Source organism: Dinoponera quadriceps, unplaced genomic scaffold, assembly GCF_001313825.1.
Source record: "Dinoponera quadriceps isolate SergipeBrazil2010 unplaced genomic scaffold, ASM131382v1 scaffold2600, whole genome shotgun sequence".
NCBI classification, from domain to species: Eukaryota; Metazoa; Arthropoda; class Insecta; order Hymenoptera; family Formicidae; genus Dinoponera; species Dinoponera quadriceps.
In genome coordinates this window covers 1,464,031-1,486,177 of record NW_014556795.1, presented here as the reverse complement: position 1 = coordinate 1,486,177, position 22,147 = coordinate 1,464,031, and the positions used below count along the sequence as shown (strand labels likewise).

General features: G+C 44.9%; 1 protein-coding gene across 2 annotated transcripts in view; it reads left to right on the top strand.

Moving 5' to 3' along the window:
* The window catches only part of LOC106748208, a 29,641-nt gene extending 19,154 nt beyond the window's left edge, over nucleotides 1-10,487 (top strand). Inside the window, exons 2-3 of one of the 2 annotated variants that reach the window (XM_014626521.1) lie at nucleotides 9,462-9,665; nucleotides 10,314-10,487. In XM_014626521.1, the coding sequence (XP_014482007.1) occupies nucleotides 9,462-9,665; nucleotides 10,314-10,330 (221 nt within the window). In that variant the 3' untranslated portion in view covers nucleotides 10,331-10,487. The remainder of the gene's footprint in view (nucleotides 1-9,461; nucleotides 9,666-10,313) is intronic. The other variant, XM_014626522.1, reaches the window with a different exon arrangement.
* Nucleotides 10,488-22,147: the final 11,660 nt, after the last annotated feature.

Sequence of the window (22,147 nt, the reverse complement as noted above, 5' to 3'; positions counted from 1 at the left end):
GGGGGGGGGGGCATGAGGGGGCACGATACGAACCAAAGGCGTACGCGTACCGCCTCTGATAAGGTCTTATCGTGTGAAAGCACCGTGGCCTACTTACACTCGGTGCGCACTTATACGCGTCACTAACGCCCGAGCGAGCATTCATGCACGCACGCACGCAGCGCGATCGGCATGTGCACACACGCGCGTTGCACGACTCGCCGCGTTCGCCGCGCGCGCAAGGGCGCATGAGAGCCGCGCGAGAGAGCAAGCACGGCGCGCGAACGCCGACGAGAATTTTTCTCCTCGATTTTTTCTTTTTTCTCCCTCCGTCACGCTCTCTCTCTCTCTCTCTCTCTCTCTAGCCGGCACTTGCGAAGCCGTCTTGTAAATGTTGTTTTGTCGGCGGCTTCAAAGTGCATCTGCAACGAAAGGAGGCGGAGAGGCATCGTCGGCATGCTCGGAAAATCGTTCGATGCGCGGCGCGTGTAAAATGGAAAAAAGTAGCAGTGATCATAGTCGTAGCAAGGCGTATTGTTATAATAAGACCAAGGCCTCCCCCCTTCCCCCTCTCCCCCGCGAATATAATGCGAATTATCTGCGAATGCATGCCGCGTAACGTGTCGTAGAAAAAGTACCGAATGTAGAAGTGCAAAAATGACAAAACGAGAACCGCAGGGGTTATCTGTGCGGGAATTAAGTTTGCAGAATTTCGAGGAGAGAAATTGCAGACGCTAACGCGGACGCTCCGTTGCGATAATCAAAGGAAGCACGCTAGAAATTATTTCGAGAAACGAGAACGTGAACGAAGCGTTTGCGTGACGTTAAAGAAAGTGCGCTCTGTATTTTAATGGAAACGAATTAACAAAAGGATCCACATGGTGGTGTTGTGTGCGAAATGTTTGTACACGTTAAGACGAGGAAATATGAAGCAACGTTTGTTAATCTCAGGTGAATCAGTAGTGATTTCAGCGCAATTGTCGAGACACAGCAGCAATTTTTAGCATAGTATAACGTTACAAGTGGCGATAAGAAAGGCGTGAGCAGAATTTATGATAATTTCATCATTTGCTCTTTACAGTGTAAATGCGTAAATTTGAAGCATATGAAGTGGTTTATGATCTACTTCTTTGTTGCGAGGAATGCGTAAATATTTGAGATCAAATCGCGAACGTGACGTAACGTGTGCACGAGTGAGCGAAGAGTCGCGCATTTTCCTTATGCTTCCCTTTCATATTTTCATGGAACCAAAAATTTTGCCTAATTAAAATATCGTTTAGAAATCTGCGACCGAAAGAATTTCGTTTAACTCATTTATGCCTACATATGTAAAATGTAGAATAAAATAGGGTGACCGGCATTACCCGCTGACCGGCATTACCCCATTCTTCCTGACAAAGTGTCCGATTATAAATGACAAAACGCTCGTGTGCAGGTAGCGCGAGTCAAACTGAACAGGAAGGTCCTCCATCCTTTTGTAAATTTCGCAGTAGTTACCAAGGAATTGACCTATTTCTGGTCGGGTTGCAAAAGTATCGAGATCCATGCGATCCAAGTACCGTTTTAAGGTATTTCGGATTTAAGGGACTCAAAAAACCTAAAATCAGAATTTTCGCACCAGCTATTTTTCCTACAAAATAGTTAGAATATCTACCTTGAGTGACACCTGATATGCACCTGGTGGATCATATCATAACGGGAATCGTCATTCACGACGATTCGAACTTTCGGCAACGATACCTCATCTTTGTTTTTTCAATTTTTTATTTGGTTATTATTTCTAATTAATTAAAAAGTTGAGGCACTAAATCAAAAAGGTGTATCTCGCAAGGCCTGTTTCCCATCCCCCACCTACAATCGGAGGAGAGTGATGGGTGATGATGAGGTGAGATTATTTTCTGTGAGGCGAAAGTCCAAGATATATTTCAGTAACGAGATCTAGACCGGAATCTACCTTTGTCATAGATAAAAAATGTTTGAAGGTAAGTAAATTCGTGTTCCTGTATAGGAACAGAGGAAAGAAATGAGTTAAGTAAGAAGCATCAGAGAATAAATATCTGATGATCTTTCTGATATAGTGGTGATCGATCATGTGAGTGGTTCGAATTCGCGTTGCCTCGGCCGCACCAAATCGACCAAGCTTAGGCCAACTTTAGGACACCCTCTCTTTATCGTACACCTTTTTAGAGAGCGTCGCTCTTTTTAGAGAGAGAGAGAGAGAGAGAGAGAGAGAGAGAGATAGGTTTAGGTAAGAGAATAATTGCCTTAAGCATCCATTCGCTTCGCTCGCGTCCACAGGCGTAATATTAGCGGTGCCTCTTCCAGTATACTTACGGTGGTAGTTCAGTGAAACAAGGCGTCACTGTTGCCGCGTATCGAGAGCTGAGTATGTTCGATCGATCGATCGCGGTAGCACGTGGAGAACATCGAAACGCGCGATCCGCGGCGTCTAGAGCAATTGCGCGTGCACCGCGCACGTGTGCCGCACACACACGGCGGCGGTTGCGAAATTGGGTCGTTCGGAAATTGAAACGCTTGCGTAGGTAACGCCAGAAGTTTCACTGATAAGCGGAGAGAAGTGGAAGGGTCGGGTGTGCGGATGCTTATCGTCCGTCAGATATCGGCCAGACGCCGGCAGACTAATTTCCTTCGTGACGCCACGAGCGAAAGAATTAGATCGCGCCGCCGATCTGATCCTCCCCCGAATCGATCTCGACCTCCGCGTATCGACATCACTTTCCTCGCCTCACGTGGCGAAACATTCTCGGAGATACGCCGTGAATTAGAGCGTGGGCATCACGCTGATAAACTTGGGGATTAAGAAAGAATTAAGGTCTCTGATCGTATCTAATATGTGGTGATAATATTATATTTCGATCTAACGTAGAATTGACTGGAAGACCTGTGGATCCGTCACAGATTCACTGATAAGTCATTGAAGTCGTTCAATCTCTTTAATGAGAAATTTATGAAAGTCAGAAGGAAATGATTTAATTGAAAAATGACACAAATGCGACATCTGTCGGTCGAGTGATGAAAATTTTCCACCTTTTTGGGGGGAGATTTTCTGACGAATGTGCCTTGTTGGCAGTATATCGTTCGTTATAACTTTGCCGATAGTGTTCGAATTGAAAAAGGAAAAATTGAGCATGTTTAGAAGCGTCAGTGCCCCTGAAAAGGTTAAACGTTGAAAGCATTGGTGCGAAACAGCGGACAACTATTTCGATGGGAAACTAATTGAAATCGTATTTTTCGGAGTTACAAAAGACTTTTTTACGGTACTTTAAACCCAACGATAACGTCAACAACGTCGGTGAATTTTGTTATCTACCGGCTGTCAATATATTTTCTGTTTACTTTTACATACTTACGCCCGCAATAAGTATTGTAATGTTCTCCGCATGTGCTTTGTCTAATTATACATTATCTTCTGTCTAAGTCGTCACGCGCGGCTAATCGTATTTCAATGTAATAGTAAATCTCAACGATGAAAAGTCGTACGACACCTGAATAAGTCACCTCGACATAATTTCACACGTCGCTTTCTATTTAGAACTCGATAGTTATTGAAGCATCGACGAATGACAAAGAAACTTGAGAAACCCGCTTGTTTCACGCAGAGCCCTTCCAAAGTCGCGACTAACTTCCTAAGTACTTGTACTTCCTTGCCTCCGAACGATGAAGTAATTACGAAGAACAGCCCCGCACACTTGACGTTGCCCATTAATTCAATCAACATAGACATTCGGTTAAAAAGGATTCATCGGTGATAGCAAATATGGCCAAATACAACAAACCGTTACCGTTTTCGTTAATTTTTATGAAAACTTAATTTTGAAGAAAGCTGATTTTTATTTATTCACTTCAGCTTAAAGGGCTGAGAAATTAAATAAATACGAGCAAATGCGGAAAAAAAAGACAAAGAGTAAGAGAGAAAGAGAGAGAGAGAGAGAGAAAGGGAGAGAAGATATATTCCTGTCTATATTTAACCTTTTAAATTTCACACGTCGATCTCATAGGAGTAAAATGTTGTAATTTATGAGATCATTTAAAGAACGTTCTTGACGAAAATTATTTCGTTCGAATAAAATCGGCCGTCAGGAAGGACGATTTTCTGAATATGCATTAATGTATGCGTTAGACGTTCATTTACAAAAATGAGAGAATATTAAAATTGTTTTATTTAAAAAAACACTTGTTTCCCGCTTGTTTACATATAATATAATCATCGAAGGACATCGGGCAAAATTTTCATAAATAGCACATACATTTTTCACAGATAACTTTACTTTAATCTGGACATCGACGACTTTACTTTATACGGGATTACCGAATTTTAATACTTATTACCGTATAAATCCTCTCTTCGGTGGGTAGGATGTAGCTAGCATTTCGGATTAACAGTATTACATCGACGGGCACCGTTACTTCGCCGACAGACGAAATTCGGCCGGGAACTTAATTATACATTATTATCTACACTGTGCCTTAAAGGGTTAAGCCGAGGCAACACTTCAACGATTGCAAAGAGGCGGGAGCTTAACGACTCTGCGGAGATACGTGGCGCGACGGCATTTTTTTGACATCATAAGCAATTAAGAGCGTTTAATTGAGCTATTAAATGACACCGTTCCGGCAAGGATCCATGGTTGAGTCACACGGACCGGCGTGTGTAGAAACGTATCGCGCGGGCAGAAACGAAGGAGGAAGAAGGGTCGGACGGCACATACATTTTAAGAACGCGCAGCGCGCGCGCGCGACAAAGTTACAGCCTTGGAAACAAACAGATAGGAGAAACGAAGCGTAGATACCGAAGAACCATCTGAGACAGAAACGCCGTAAAATGTAGCCTCGGCCAACTTAGACGCAGCCATAAACGACGGCTGTGGCACAACCGTTGAAGAGAGACGAGCGACAAAGAGCGCGCGAGAAGTAAAACGCGCGCGCACGGAGGGGGACGCGGGGGACGACGGATTTTTTTCACACCCGATCACAGTTCGCTTATGTAACGCCCCGTCGCAGCACAATTGGATGCAAAACCGGCAAATATTAGACAACTAACGGCNGGGGGGGGGGGGAGACTTCGCAGGCTGCAACGTTAATAAGCGGAATTATGGACGACGCGCTGCGACGACAGCCGATATTTCTCGCGGGGAAGATTGAATTTCTCGGGCTTTCGGAGATCTTAAGATACGACCTGAAAATACGACAGTGTCTCGCTCCCCTTTTCCCTTCCCCCGTCCGTCCGCCTCTCTCGCAAATCGCAAATGCCTCCCTCTCTTTCAAAATCGTATCGCGCCGCGTTACGCAACGTATGGATATGCAAAGAGAAGAAGGTGTAAATCATTCACGCGGGAGAACCGTAAGAAGCGATTGGCATCTTACGAGCCGGCGAGACCAAGGTTGCCGATAAAACTAAACGCGGAAAAACGTATTGCACACACGTAGCCGATCGCTGAGAAGCTGAAATCCTGAGGTGCGCGAGGTTCTCTCGGAAGCGGAAGAAGAAATCAGGCGGGCGGCTGAAAGAAGAAAAACCCCATCGAGCCCTTTTCTCTCCTCCGCCCCGCCGACTACTCCCTCAAGGACTAACGTGAGGTTGAACGTGACCATGGCATTATGATAACACAGAAGACTTTACAAGCGCGGTCGGCTCGAAATTACAATACAATACAGAATGTTAAAAATCGTTCAAATTGATGGTTCTTTTTCCTTACAACCTTCCTTTCTGTTTTCCCTCGGCCTTTGTTGTCGTTTTTGACGGAAGTTTCGGAAGGAAGTGGTTATCGAGTCTCTCTCCGTTGTTGCGCCGGGCGGGTGTTTTAGGAGACGGCTCGGCAGAGTCTCCGCAGAGATTCACCATCTCCCATTCGTCTCGTCTTTCCACAGGAAGACCCGGCCGTCATTTCCGAGGAAAGGGACAGAATCATTACGTCACTCGAGACTATTTTTTTCTTTTTTGCCTTTCGGCTCTCGATTCTTTCCTACGAATATGTTTTTGCGCTAATAAACGTCGAAACGAGAATACTCTTTCTTTTTTTTTTTATTGTCCTTCAGACAGACAAAAAAGAATTTGACCTTCGACGTGTATATATGACGCGTATATATGCATTTCGTTGGCATCAACGGAACAAAGGTGAAACTGCATGTTGAGAAAATAGGCCGGTGAAGTCTGACTTTAGGAAGCTTTTGTCGCGCGACCTTATGTTCATTCAGCTCGACGGAACAGTCTCATATCATAATAGCATAATTTTTTCTGCTAAAAGAAGACGAATTTACAGCAAGACATCCCTTTCTCGGTTCCCGCGGTGTGGAACAGGTGGAACGGGTGAAACTGAGCGGAAAAGTCGTGCACCATTTTGCAAAATTCCCAATGATTAATGAGGAATTAATAGCAATCATTTCAATATCCCCAAAAGTGACTTGTCGATCGATTTTCACGCATAGTAGGCGTTACGAAAAATACCGCCTCCAGGATTCGAGCCTCACCAGTTCGGCCATCGAGGCATTATTCCACGCGACGTTTGGGTTCGTAAGTCAAACAAAAGGATGCAAGGTTAAGCCAATGTCGCTCTGCGATCGGCTAGAGGTGGGATCTCTTTGGTGCCTCAGGCAAAATCCGTGTCGCTTTTCGCGGGCGGTACTTCGGCTGCCCAGGTAAGAAACCCAGCCGACTCTCGGACGTCACGGAAAAATATCGATTGGTGAAAATTGTGCGCCGTCCCGCCCGGGAAAGTGGGGAGCTCCGGATTCGAGTACCGGGAAGGGGACGGTATTTTTCACAACGCTTGCTACACTTAAGAATCGAGTGATAAGTCACTTTTTGCGCCACGCAAACGAAAATGAAAGTATGTTCCGTGTATGGAGAGGATACCGTAACAGAATCGTTGTGTCAGAGACGGTTTACGAAGTTTCGTGCTGGTGATAAGACACTCGAAGATGAGGAGCGTTCTGGCCGACCGGTTGTCGCTGATAACGAGCGAATGAAGACTTTGATCAACGATACACGTGAGAGATTTCAAAGGCCGGGCTTCATCCGGAGAAGGTAATGCTACGGCATTTGGTGGGACCGGAAAGGTGTGGTAATATTATGAGCTCCTTCCAAAGAACGTGCGGCCTGATTCAGACGGTGCCCAATTGGACCGACTGAAGGAAACCATTGGGGGAAAAACGCTCAGAACTGATCGATCAAAAGGGACGCTTTATTCCATCGGGACGACTCTCTGGCCACGTGGAAAACTTCCTTAATGGTGAGTCTGTAGAGAATATTGACCGAACGAATCTAAATCTATAAGCGCAAGATTTCTTCCATGGCAAAGAGGTATTACATAATTCTAGTAAACATTCTCAGAAATGTAAAAGCATTCAACAATTTACTTACCGATTAAGATGTTATCGTTTAGTAAGTATTGATACTATAAACCGCTGAGATATACTCAAACGTTTGATTTAAAAGGCCGAGAAACGTGTAACTACGTTTACTCGATTTCCAGCGCGTCTTTTCTGCGTGTTCGTTTCTTCCCCCACGCGCGAAGTTGCGAATACGGTACGATAATGAACGATCATTCCGAGCTCGTCTCTGAATTCGAGGGAGTGTGGCGAGAATTTTCATCTCCGGAGCGTAACAACGTATACCTGATTCGAGGTGAGTCGGTGAGAAAATTCGCGAGAGGCGATGCGCCCTCTCGGGTCGAATCCACAATTCGCGGGCCGATCTGTATTCCCGCGAGTCACTTAGCCAGCCGCTTGGCTAAAAGCCACTTATTGCTCTTTAGCAGTCTCTTCCTAACTCCCCGGACCTTGCTCCCATTTCACCGCCTCGAGGTAAGGAGGTAAGAACAACGAGACTCGCGCCTGATGTACACGCCCGATACATCCCGCGCGAAAGTGAGCAAACAGCACGTTGCGGCGATGGAATCAAAATCGATACCACTGATATCTCGAACGTTACCACTCGAATGTAGGGGATATGACTGGGNGGGGGGGGGGGGGGGGGGGTGGAAAAGTGCCACATTCAAGTAACGTTCATTTGATCCAAACAAAATCAATCGATGCTCCGACACTTAGTAAACGTTTACTTGAACGTGGCGACTTTTCTCTTCCTTCTCTTCCTTTCTTCTTCAGCGTGCAAAGATATCTCTCGAGAATTCCCCGAGTGTCCGGCGATCACCAAGGAAGCGGCACGCGAAAGATTGAGATTCCGTTCTCTCAGGAAGGGAGAAAGACGCGCGGTGGCGCGCCGGGGTTAATTAACTTCCAGATCTAATGACACCGGCAGGCAAAAACAAGCGTTAACGCGCCACCTCCGCGCTTCGTCGAGCTCGGCTCGAAAGGAGAGTGTCGTTTCCTCCGACGGTCACTTCCTCCCGAGTGAAGGGGGAGGAGGGGGGGCAGGAAGCCTTCCTCCTTCTCTTTTCTCATCTAGCGGGCCACCTTCGCCGAGCTTCTACCCCGTCCCCTTTACTCGTCGTCGCGCTCCTCATCGTCTTTCAACGGCGGCGACTCACGCCGCTCGGGGAACGTTTGGTTACACTTTACTTTCAATTTCGTCTCGCCGGCACTCACGGCACTCCGGCAGTTGAGAAAATTACGTAAGCCGCCGACCGGGGTCCGTACGAGAGGGAGGAGAGGAGAAGGCCGAGAGAACCGTGTCGAAATAATAGTGGCCACTCTTATTACATACTTGCTGCCAGCGCTAACTCCGACTTGTACCTTGAGATTTCGCTGATGATGATCGCACCGACGACGGGGGGGGGAGAAGGGATTTTGGAAGAACGACAGCTTCGTTAGCACTCTGAATCCGAGGCCGACGAACGGGGATCGTTCGACTCCGATTACTAAAAATAATGGTTTCGATTTGGTTTTTGGTTTCGGTCCAAATTATTAATTGATCGGAAGCGGCGACCGCCGCAAGCCAAGAAAGCTCCCCCTCCTTCGCCGTAAGGCGTGTTTCGTTTCATACAAATATATCTGGCCATTTTCGACAGGTATTGTCTCATTATGATTATTAATTCGACATAAATAAAGTACAAAATTGTCAGAAGTGGGTGGAAATTTATGTAATCATAAGTCTCCAGAAAATTTATTTCTCATGTTTATGAAGACTGTTATTTTATAGTTTTTCTTTTCCGCATCCATTACCGAAGTTACTGAAATCTTCGGCGTTATGTTTAATAACATTTAATAAAATATCACACACACACAGATGCGTTCGAAATTTAACACACTTCGCATGTCCCGCACGGTCAGCGCAAAATTTTCTCTGTTAATTTAACGCAAGGTTATGTTAAATTAACGCACGAGTGTGTTGAAAATATAACACGACAAATTATAACCGATTTGAATGCAAGTACAAAATGCTTCTTTACTGTGTAATTACTCGTGCTTTCAGCGAAATTCGTAACTCGTATCTCCTCTTAAAGCGTGCGCCGACCTTACGCAAATCCTGCTTTATTTTTCACTTTATTACGTCTTACGTTTAGGGTCCTACGGCAATTTGTGTGCAAAGGCCCTTAGCCGGGGGTGCGTCCGCAGTTGTATATCTGGGAGGTCGAGGAGACGCGGGAGCTCTCCGAGGCCGACCTTAACTCTCTCGGCTCGAAACGGGAGCATGGCTTCTAAATGCGTCATACGCGACACTCTTCGGGCCGCGCTACTGCGGGTGTTACTTGCGATCGCAAAATACGGTGAGACATGAGCTAACCTTGTTTCGTTAGTCTGATCGGGGCATAAGTGCTCCTTTATCCCGCGAGTCAGCCCTCGCAAAAAGTCAAATCAAATTTGCGCGAGGCGAGAACCGTCTCGCCGTACAAAGCGATCCTCACCGTCGAAGCGTTGACTTCAATTTACGCCTCGATCTGTTTCCGAAAAATATCAATCTCGCGGAGGCCAAGGTGTGAAATTGATTAAAAACAACCCAACATCTAAAACCTAAAATCTTCAAGTGAGACGTCTTTAAGATACCTTTAAGACGTCTTAAAGGCATCTTATATCCCGGTTTTCAGTTCTGTCGGCAAGTACGGGAAAATCTATCGATGACGAATTCTCGTGACCGCCTTCGATAGAAAATATTAACAAGGTTGCATTAATGTTAATAAGATGTTGATCATCGTTTAACGCGTTTGTTGCGTTAAATTTACGTCTCGCGTTTACGGTTACGACGATCTGTACGGCGAAGGCCCTAACGTTTTGCATCACACGCTGCTCTCTCGAATTAACCGGCATTACTGAAAGGAACGCTTGTTGTGCTAGCCGTGGCTTCCGTCATTGCTGATGCCAATTACAATTAGACGGCGTCCCATTTTCTGAAAATGTGCAACGAGTCCTATTTACAGAGACCGAAGGATCTTAATCGCTCCATTGAGTCATCGGGTATCGCACGACGGTGTCTCGCGGCCTTTGTGAGATTATTTGGTTTCAGCAGGAAGTGAAGAAAGCGATTTTCCACGCATCTGTAATCTTGAAATAACTGGTTGCCGCTCCAGTCGGAAACGAATGCACTGGGAAGAAGAAATTGAAATTTTTGCGAAATAAATAAAGCCAAATTTGTGATGACGGAATGCATATTTTTGCGAAATATACTTTAAGCTTTCTCATTAATTGGTTCATTTGCTAGGAATAATAATAATTTTATTCCGCCGTATTTGAATAAACGTTTATTCCTGTGAAATAAACCTTATACGTCACAAGTAAGTTTTCAAGTCTCCTTTTCTCCGTGTATGCTCAAAATCGGTCACATACATATATTCAGATATTTCACACATATATATTAAGTATCGCTTGCTGCAACTTGAAGAGGAAAGTCGGAAAGTACGAAGAAAGAGGGAAAGCACGACGGCGTAAGTGAGGAGGAGCGGCTTCTTCCCACGGACATTGTGCGTACGGCCCTGTCGTAATCAGGCGGAGTGTCGCAACCGCGCACAGTGCGTGAATACGCGTGTCCCTCGGTTCACGCAGTCGGCACGTAAGAGTAAGCGCGCGATCAAGCCACTATTTATAGAAACGACGAAGATGAAGTACAAGTGGAAGTCAAGGAAGGTGGAAGGCCAAGAAGAAAGCACGTTGCGACCCCAATTTTCCCCGGTTCGCGGATCATCGCCGATCCGTTTCTTCCTACCGACCGGTTCGTCTCTTGAAATCTCGCGTCACAGTTAGATATGTTAGGTAAGAAAGAAGCCCGACGCTCAAGTGAACATATATGGAACGTTGGAGCAATTATTTCGCTCGGATTAAGTAAACATTATTTGAATGCGGCACGCTGAAAACAATTCTTGTATCCGAGTAATATTCGCTCGATCCAGGTAAAACGATTATTCCAATACTCCTTAGCAAATATTTACTTCAATGCGGCCACCTTTTTTTCTTCCAGTGCAGATACCGTTCTGAGAAAATTATCATCGAGTGAGAGAAAACAATTTTTTTAATTGAACGAAGCGATCGTGGATAAATTCCCCCGTAACGCAAAAAAAATATCTGTATTGGCGCTGAAAGACTTAAAAGTTTATTCGCGAAGTACGAGGTTTACTTCACGTAGATAAACGTTTGTTTAAATGAAAATACGCGGAAACGCTTATTCAAGGAAAATTTCGCCAAGTAAATATCCCTCGTGATCCCTGCGATATTTATCGGTTGGAAGAAAATCCGACGGTGCTGGCGGAACGTATATTTCCGTGAAATAAATCTGACTTTTCTCGTCAATTGGTTTATTCGCCGGGGAATCAAATGACATTTCATATTTAAATAAACCTTCCGCTCCGTCAAGTGAGACTTCATATCTCACAAATGGAAGTCTAAGTCCTTTTTCCTCGATAAGATACACGGGAGGCGCGTTGCGTGGATACACCTGACGACTTGCGAAACCGCAACGAGCGATCGTCGAGCTTCCGCCGCGGGGAATCCGACTGAGAACGTACGTTTCGGCCGCGGAAATCGAGAATCGCCGGAAACGAAGAAGCGAAAAAGCGAAGGGAGGAGAGGCGCGCGCGAGGTCGATGGAGAAAAACGAAATAGGATCGCGCACCATCGCCTGACCTATTTTCCCGTCGCACAATTGCATAAACGCACTCGCGTAAGCTCTCGCACTCGCTTATTTATAGACGGGGAAGGTCGGGAAGAAAGCGCCTAGACCGTATGACCGTTTGGCAGAGGCAGCTGAGCCGAGCAATCATCCAGACGGGTCACTAATAATATCACCCGAGTGGCGTGCAACGATGTTCGAAAGGGGAAAACAATATCGCGCTCTTCCCGCTTCGTCGCCGCGAAATGTAGAACTGTCGACGACGCGGCGCCGCGACTTTCTAAGTGGCCGAAGAGGACATTTTTGCAGCGACGCGTGTGCGAGTCCGTCTCGAGGAAGTCGCTCCCGCGAGGATCGCTCGTTGTAACATTTTTACCTCGCGTCTTCCCTCCTCATCCCTCCCGGAGGATCTCGGTGAAAATCTGAGGAATTACGAAATGAAATTCTCTTGGGCGTTCCGAATAGAGAAGAATACACACACGCATACGTATTTCTATTCTATTCCCGCTCTAATATAAATATATTCGCGGACGGGCCGCGCTTGCGCGCACCGTTCGCGTTAAATGGTGATAATCCTCTATTATTCCGCGATTAACGGAGATTCATTTATCATCGAGCGCAAGCGGATGAAATAAAGCCATCGGTCTGGCTCGGCTGTTTCTCCTTCGCACCGGCCGTATAAATGATATCATTAATATATTATCAGCGTCTCCCCCTCTCTCTCTCTTTCCCGCCGTGGCTGAAGGCATTCATTCTAAAATAGGCTACTCTCATCAAGCCGTCTACGCACGCTCCGTACGAAACTCGTGTCCCCAGGCACAGCGGTGTGTGTGTGTGTGTGTGTGTGTACGCGTGTTACTCTAAATTTCGTGGGGGGCTCGGTCTTTGCATTGCACAGAAGATCGTCGTGGTAACACCGCAGCTGTCGAAAGTGCGTTAACTATCGTGTTTGTCGCCGACCTATTTCCCGAATGATCGTAGTTGCACAAACCGTCCGCACCGCTTACGGCCGTAAGCTCGCGCGCGCGTCCGCGCGACACACGTGTGCGCGCGCTCGCTCGCTCGCTCGCCTTGCGTGCGTACACAGCCGAGTGCGTATTTATAGACGAGGAGAGGAAGGTCGCGAAGAAAGCGCGCGCGGCTAGACGCGCGAGATTCGTTTCGACATCGTTTCCGGCGCTGACCCATTTCGTCCGATGTCGAAAAGACACCGAGCACAGCCGGCACTCTGACCCACTTCGCGTACCACGGTCTCACGTACTTTTATTGCAGCCCGGCGATCATCGTCGCGCTTCCAACGAACACACGAGGACTCCGCACACTCGAGAGTCGCGCGCGCCTTTAACTCGCGTTCCGACGATTCCGAAGATTCCGGCCGAAAAGCCCGTTCAGCGGGAACGAAGGGAACGACGAAGCCGGCCGTGATTTTCACACGTTGCGCTTTAGCGCTCGCTTTTCTTCCCTTTTCCCTGTGAAAATTGACATTTCCCCCGGTATAAGTCGCATCGACGGTAATACGTAAATGCTGGCATTCTTGCGGAAATTCGTCTCGAACCGAAATGCCTGTTTTCTCATCCATGCAAGATTTATGCGAGGAATTTATAGAATGTTTCGTCGAAGTTTCGCGGTTAATTGTCTGATAGTAAGGTGGGCTCGGACTGACCCCGCGACTTTTTGCAGCGCGCACGCGCTATTTCTCTTCTTAAGGAATGCTTCATAATATTGTTTACTTATTTTGCCCATTTCGTACGTCGGTTGCGTGAAAAACGAGAGTAAGAGAGCACGGGGTCGGATCCGAGCACATTTTCCGGGATAATCCGTTGAAAATTCCACCCTGCCATTTGAGGGTTAATCCTCGAATGACAAGATTGGGTCGGATTCGAGCGGATTCACGTCCCAATGCTTCCACCGCTTGCGTTATATTCCAGACGGTTTCGCACATTTAGCGAGATGTTTTTATGTAATTTTAAACATCTCCCAAAATTAATCATCGCGAGGGGATCTTCCTTCGCTATAAATCTCGACTGCGATATACGTATAAAGTATATGTAATGTCTATATATATAATGCGATATGTAATACATATATATAGGTCACACATCCTCCGCACACTGTAGTGCACTTCGGAGTTCATCCGGAATAAATTGTCCACAGCGAGACTCGTAAACAGCCTTTCATCCTGAATGATTCACGTCGACTATTGGGCGGTCTCGTTTCACGCCTGGTTAAGGCCGGGCATTAAATTCATCGGGATTACGTCATATAATTTACAATCAGATTATCACAACTACGGCTAATTATGGATTTTCCACGGCAGGAGGACTCTGTTCCGCCAGCGGCGCTCTCTTGAAAAGAAGAAAAAAAAAGGAAAAAGGAAAATCACGAACGTCGACGAAACGACGTTGATTTTCACCAGGTTGATCGACGACGGCCGACACGCAGCGGTCCGTCCAAGTGCGTCATGCTCGCGAGTGAGTGATTCATCTGGAGGAATTATCTTAGAAACAAGCGGCGTGAATTTGCCTTAACTAGCTCGGACGCGGGCGAAATGTATTTCTGGAGCGATCTTTCGAACTCGTGGTGAAGCGCGCGCGAAGTCCGGCTCGGCTGAAGAGAGGAGGAAGAAAGTAGACGGTACGATTCCCATCTCGTCTTCGTCTTCATTTTTTTCTCTTTCACGCGCTGACGCGCTCGCAGCAGCTCGGCGACCTATTTTCCGCGACAATCGTGAGCACGGCGTGGCTACGCATAATACACGCACGCTCGGGCGCTATCGCGACTGTGGAAGTGCCTCTCGTAATCAAGCGGCGCGTGATCTTACACCCGGCCGAGTACAATCGTATGAAATTTCTCGCCGCGGCTACGTGGGCTCCACGTTGTCGTGGAATAATCGTTTTCGCCGTGTACGGCAGCCACGCTGAAAAATGCCTTCGGCTACGCCAGCCGACGATGCTTTGCATCCGACAATGGACGACCGAGCCCGGGTAGAACGGAAAGTGACGGTTGCGTCAAAATGATCGTCGAGGTAACGTCGAAAGCACGAGATACGAGAAAATACCATGAAAATTCACTCTTCGCCCATTTTCTCGCTCATTTATAATTCGTTCCTCCAATAACCATCGCGAGTTTTGCGACGCGTCGGCTGACCTTCCTGCTCAATTTCCACCCGTTCCACTCGCGCACTACGATTTGGGACGCCCCGTATATGAACAGGAATATTATAACACTGTAATATTTTTCGGAAACTTCTAGTCTTGAATCGAGCGCAAGTGATCGATACAAATTCAATCGAATCGAGAGTAAAAATCTTCCAACAAGATTATAATATTCCTGCTTATGTGCGAGAATATCTGTCGCTGATTTGTGAGATGAATTTTTTCCCCGTTAAGAGGACACGTTAACTTGCACGTTAGAGCAGAACAGTGTTCCCCGATTTGCTAATTTGTTGCTACAGCAAAGTAATTAGTAGATTCAATGAAACAATGGCGGCAAGTGGCAATTAATACTCCTAAGAAATCGTTCCGCTCATCTACGTAGCGACCGATCTCGCTGCGACAGCATAAAGTTTGCGACAGCGAAAATCCTTTTTCTCCGCGTGGAAATGTCACTTCCCTTCCAACCGAACTCGCCTTCTTTCGTCGTTTATCGTCAGAACGAACCGGCCGAACTCACCTTCCGAACGGAAAAGGATCGTCTCACGGTAATCACGAAACGAACGAGGGAGGACGCGGTTTTCGCTGCGGCGCGCGGAAAAATAGGTTGCTATCTCGAATTATCGACGAGCACGAACGGCTCGTAAATATAACCGCATATTTTGGAATCACATCAAGCGAAAGATAAGGCGCGCGAATGCGTAGTAAAAAGGAAAGGGACGCAGGCGAAAGTACAAAGTTGCGAGAAATAGGCTCGCGACGCAGAGAGCGACGGCGAAAAGTACGGATATTTCCCAACGTATAAAAGTGAAAACGCCTTTTTCATTTGATAGAAGCCGCGCGTGCAAAACTCGAGCTCGTCGCTCCACTTTGTGCAAATTGCAAGTCCGGCCAATTTAATGGCGACGATAACGTCGACAATGTTGCTTTACCGCTATCTCTACGATGACCTCCTCTATGTAACGTGACAATATCGGCATGGATATTTTGCGCGATGACTTTAAGCGCTTTCTAAAAATGCGCGCGGTATTTTACGGTCGCTTCGTCATGCATACAATTACATTTTACATAAGCCGCTACAAATTCGTAGGCCGCAAACAGTGCGATTGTGCAACCTCGCGATGGTTAATACATTTTCACAACGTTACAAAGTTACACGTTTCAACGCAGTTGCACGCGCTTATGAACGTACGTGCCGAATCCATTTCACGTTCCACCGGAACGTGCGATGTAAACACATTACGATCACGGCGCGTCGTGATCGAACAAGCTCCTTTTTTATTTTCTGAAAACGGAGACCAAAAGGAAGTTTGCCCGTGAAATTGAGAAATTTTCGACACTGGTTCGAAGGAGACGAGTTAAAATAATCCTACGATACACCGAAACTAATAAGTCCCATGCTCGGTCAATAGGGGCCAATCGCTGTTGATTGGACGTTAAAATTTATTTTAATAATTTATTTTAACAAATTTACAAAATTCCTCAAACAAAATGTTAACAAACTTTAACTCTCTGCGGCTAAATTAAACGTTAACAAAAAAATCACACAATCATAGTCAACGGGATATAATTATTGTGGCGACTCCACTCAAGTTGTGCGCTTTTATATAAAAAAGAAAACGAAATATCCATTTAACTATTTTTGATTATCAGAATATATTTCCGCCGCGACGGTGTAAATTTTTTCGTTAACATTTAATTCAGCTGAAATGGATCTGCGACAGACCGAAGAGTTGGTACTTTTTTGAAGCCGGGTATTATATTTCTCTTTATGCCGGAAATAATGTTTTAATTGTTCGCCGAGCGGGGCCTCCCGACACAGCAATCTGCGACTATATATAGCGACTATATATGTTAAATAATATTTCAAAATTAATACTCCACGTACACGTTTATTATATCAGCTGTTATGCTAGCAATGTTCGCTCACATAATAGATCGCAATTGTATCTACCGGATGTCGTTACAATATATCCGTTCGGCACGATACAGCGGAAAAGGAACGAACGCAATGTAGAATAATACATTCTAACAAAACGTGATTAAGAACTTCGGTTGGAAATAAAAAAGTAACGTCGATAAGGAGCTGTCGCGCGCCATAAACGACGTCTTACTATTACCGTAGCGACGATAAGACAACATTTTACTAGTTTTGCGCCGTTATCATGTTGCACGCGTACGGTTGACGAGTGTCAACCCGTAAGTGACTGAGTAATTAACGTAAAAGATAATGCGTCTCACTAATGTTCCAGCCGGCCATCAGCTCGCGCGCGGCATATTAAAAGATGCCTTTATATTTCAGTATCGATCATATTAATGCTCGCATTAAACCAAAGGTCATCTATATCGCACGCGCTGCGTTTTCTTTTCCAAGTAATGCATATCATTCGCCAGTGCTCTAAAGCAAAACCGATTTACATAAGAGGACGATCGAGCGAATGATTACTATCGCGCGTTAATATTACGAATATTAATTCTCGCGTCGCGAAAAATTCACGAAGAAACATCGCTAATCAAATCATTCCCTTGGATGTTATAACGGCGATAGAGACGTCGGAGAAGATACTACGTACACTGAGAAAACGATTTCTTCAAATTCGATCGATTTTATCGCATCCAAGCAAATTTCGTCATCATGATTAATAAGTACGATCGTTCGACTTTTCAACGAATATGTATCTTTGTCTTAATTAAAAAATTCGTTCGAAACGAGAGATCATTTTCTTATAAAAAAATCGTTCGTTTCATTTTACACATTCATCGCGACCAAATAATATTTTAATTGAGAGATATTATTTGAAATAACAGCGTTCTTTCTGTCAAATGATGGAGTTTTCTTGAATGAGACAATAACATTCTTACCCAAACAAATAATATTTTGTATATGTTGTTTCTATAAGACAAGTTTTAGTCAAGTAAATAGAAATATTGAAGAAACCTTTTTCTCTGTGTGCTACATTCAATGATCTACGACCGGTTTTCCGCCGACGGATGATTTTCACACGTCCATTGGTTGAGCTACTGAATGACACTTCGGACAATGGCATCATCATGACCTGTAGTCAAATTCTTCTTTCGCTCCCGGAAACGTACAGTGTTAAAATACTTCGGATATAGTAAAGCGTTGCGAATCCGAATGATTTATCTGCGATCAGGTACGTACAGGGTACATACTTATCCATTTGTGAAGGAATTTCAGCAAATTTTTTTGCAGATTCCATTCTGCAGACAACGGTGAATGGTGGCTACAAAACATCTTCCTTTGGTGGAACCTCGTACTTCAGAACACAACCGACGTTCGACGGGACGATTTGTTTTTGAATAACTTTCGGAACATACGTTCATTTCCATGTCGAATGCGCTTCGAGATGTATATTCGAAGAAGAAAGTCTTGGAAGTTTTTCTACAAACGAGCATATCACCGCTGCCTTTGATCTATAATCTCCGAAGAGGAGGGAAAAGGAAATTTCCAAGTTAAAGGGTGACGAGAGGAAGACGAAAAAAATGACTTTTCTTGCGTTGTGGCTTGACGAATTGTACCGATCAAAACAGAAGGGAAGAGAGAGAGAGAGAGAGAGGGAGGGAAAGGAAGAAAAAAGAATTCGGCATAGTGGTTTGGCAGGCCAAGGTGAAGAGGTCCCGGAGTAAGATGCAAATTCGCCCCTAAACCCAAGGAAGGCGCGTGGCGACGTCACGCCATTTCTATGACGTTTCTCAAAGTAGCACGACCTTTCGGGAGCCGGACAAAAGGAAGTTTGGCGACAACAGCAGAGGGTTAATCGTGTTTTGGGTACACAGGTATTCACGCTGAAAAGCATTTCTCAACGCTACTCTTCGGAACAGCGTTCAGTGCCATCTCACTAATCCGTCTTGCCAATGGCTTACCAGGTTTTTTTTAACTACTCACAGCCTCGCACAGATGCGTTGCTTCCGTTTATTTATCGTTCCACGGAAACAACCGTGTATTCCGTAAAAAACTAGACGTGTCCTAGACTTCATATTTGAAAGGACTAGTCGGAGCAGGTATCATCGTACGACGTCAGTAAGTATCAGTGAATATCAGAGGTGAGGCGAATCGTTCGAACTCGAATCACAGTTGATTCAATTCGCATTCGAGTAAAGAATAGTTCGATCAGAGAAGTTCCCCACACTGAGAGAAAGATCTCTTCGAATGTAACAAATTTTATTGCATCCGAACAAATTTCAACATTGGCACGCTCCGACGAAACTAATGCTTCGATTAATAACGCGCGATTGTTAGACTTCTCCACGAATACGTAACTTTGTCTTAAATTAAAAAAATACGTCTGAAAGATAATTTTCTCACGGAGAAATTATTCGCCTCATTTCACATATTTATCGTGACCAAATGAGATTTTATTCGGCTAAAGGATATTATTTCGAATAATAGCGCTCTTTCTGCCGAATAATAGAGTTTTCTCGAATGAGACGATACTATTTCCTACTCCAACGAATAATATTCCGCACGCGGTTTCTGTGAAGCAAATTTTAGTCAGACAAACAGATATGCTAGATCTAAAAGAACCTTTTTCTCTGTGCGCGCGATATATTGAAGTATGTATTAAAATAAATATACTTGGCGAACAATGTAAATTACAGGAGGATCCCCAAGGCGATCGCAGGTATTCTCGTCGTTCTCAGTACGCTAAATAAGATACAGTAGAGAATGCGTAGCTGTGAAACTGCGGATTTTGGGCGCGCGCCATCGAGCTCTCCGGCGATTTTCTCCGAGTGCAATTTGGCGATATCATAGAGCCGTTCGATTCGGATTTCGCGAGACGAACGAACATTCGCGACGAGAGCACCGTACTCTCTCTCTCTCTCTCTCTTTCGATGAGAAGGGCGTTTGGGCCGTCCCGCCGGCCAAGAAACTGGTGCGTTTATTTATAACGTTTAAAGAGAAGCAGACGCGAAGCGCGCGCGTACGATTCGTATACGCGTATGTGTGTGCTCGCGCATATATGCGACGTGTATACCTACGTACCCACGTTTCCCAGACAGGCGACTCTCGGCAGCTTTCTTCTGACATAACCGAATGAAGGCGCGGGCCGCGCGGTTATGCAATTCGAAAGTGCCCGCCTTACTTTACGTATCGCGCCGAGGATACGCGGTACCTCGCAAAGGAGCGAACCGTTGGGCCCCGTACTTTTACTCGACGCTCGATTCGGTCCCGGCTGAAGAAAGGGAGAATAGAAATGATATAGGCGCGGGAGAAAGAAGCTGTGCGTCTGTGGAAAAAAAGGAAGGAAAAAAATGACGACGAAACCTCGACCAGAGTCGGAGGAAACGTGGATGAGTGCTTTTTTTTTTGTACAAGTTGCGGGAACCGGATATTGAAGGAGGAAACAGCTGGCGATACCGAAGAATCCCGGCGGACGACGGACGATTTCAATTAAATCGGCGGGATAAGATGGTAATGTCGTCCATTAATGCGCTGTATTTCCAGCGGCCGTTCATTTGAAATATCGATTTCGTTGTGGATTTTGTAAACATTTTTACGTAATATTTTATGAACGTTTTAAAACTGTTACTCGATAACGTAATTTTGAAGGCTTAGAAAAATCCGGCTTTTTTTTCAATTTTCCGTGGTTCCTTCCGATTCTTTTCACGGATGAATGAAAACAATTGGAAAACCCCCGAATTCTTTCAATTCTTCCACGGATTTTTCCGGTTTCTTTCCGAGAAGAAATATATTAGTGTATATAAGCAAAGAGGTATATAAGCATTTAAATATATGCATATGTATTGAGTGAGTGCAAAAGTTTTGATGAGTTTCGTTATAAAAAGTCAGGCCTTTTTATTTGCATTTTTTCGAAAATGATTTTTTTAATTGTTCCCTAACGGCAGTTAACAATGTTGCCTTTCCAAAGATATGTAATAAACATGTTTGTCAATAATGACATACAAAAATATTGATTACGACAGCTATTGAAAACCCATCAAAACTTTTGCATTCACACAATATATATATATATATATATATATATATATATTTCGAGTATTACTATAAGATATAAACTTCACACGTATTTTCAAAGCAAAATGGTCACACTAATCTTTAACATCATAGTAATTTTTCACAAAAATTTTATTTTCAGCTTAGAAAACATTGAAAATCAGGAAAATCAAGCAAAACGTGTAAAAAAAATATCAGCTTTAGTTACAAACATCTTAGCTTTCGAATAGTCAATCTTTTTCTAATTGCAAGAGCCATGAGTTAGATAACATTTCAACGTCCATACGCGGTGCAAGTTTCATCGAATTCTTATCAAACCCATTTCACCTTATCACCTCCTTTAAAGAGAAATAACTTTTGATTCGGGAAACTTCCAGGCTTCGAATCACCGTCAAACCGTTTTGGTGGTCACTTTGAAATGCAATATAGATCAATTTGTAATTTTTCCATAATTTTGCCGTGATTTTGAGTTACGAGTGGTTCATTCTTAAGCGTTGAGAAGCAACTTCTCATTGTGCGGCGTTTCTCATTGTTCGCGCGTATGTATTCTTCGAAGCGAGAAAATTCCACGCGAGTGTACTCGGGGATTCGACTAAAAAGGGACGCGTGATAGTTTTGTAACGCACACACTGGCTGAGAGGACGCGATATTAAATATCTCCCGTCTACTCGGAGGTAATAAATGAAGCGGCACTTATGAGACGTAATAAATCTCGCAATTATATACGAGAGTAAATTTGCCTCGCTCTATTTTTGTCTATTTGTTGAGCCGAGTGTGACTAATCCGGCGATCGTGTTGCCAGCATCGAAGTGTCATGATCAAGATGTCCCAATGTCTGTGATTTGATCCGCGGGAAGACCGATCACGGAGGGAAATCATTAGCGCTCTCCGTGACATTCGATTGCCGATCGGGCGGATTAAGGACGAAGGTTAAATGTTTGTCAACGTCGCGACTGATCGGTCCACCGTTTGGGAAAGGAACGCCTTACGTAACAATTAAATAAATCACCACAATGTCGAAGT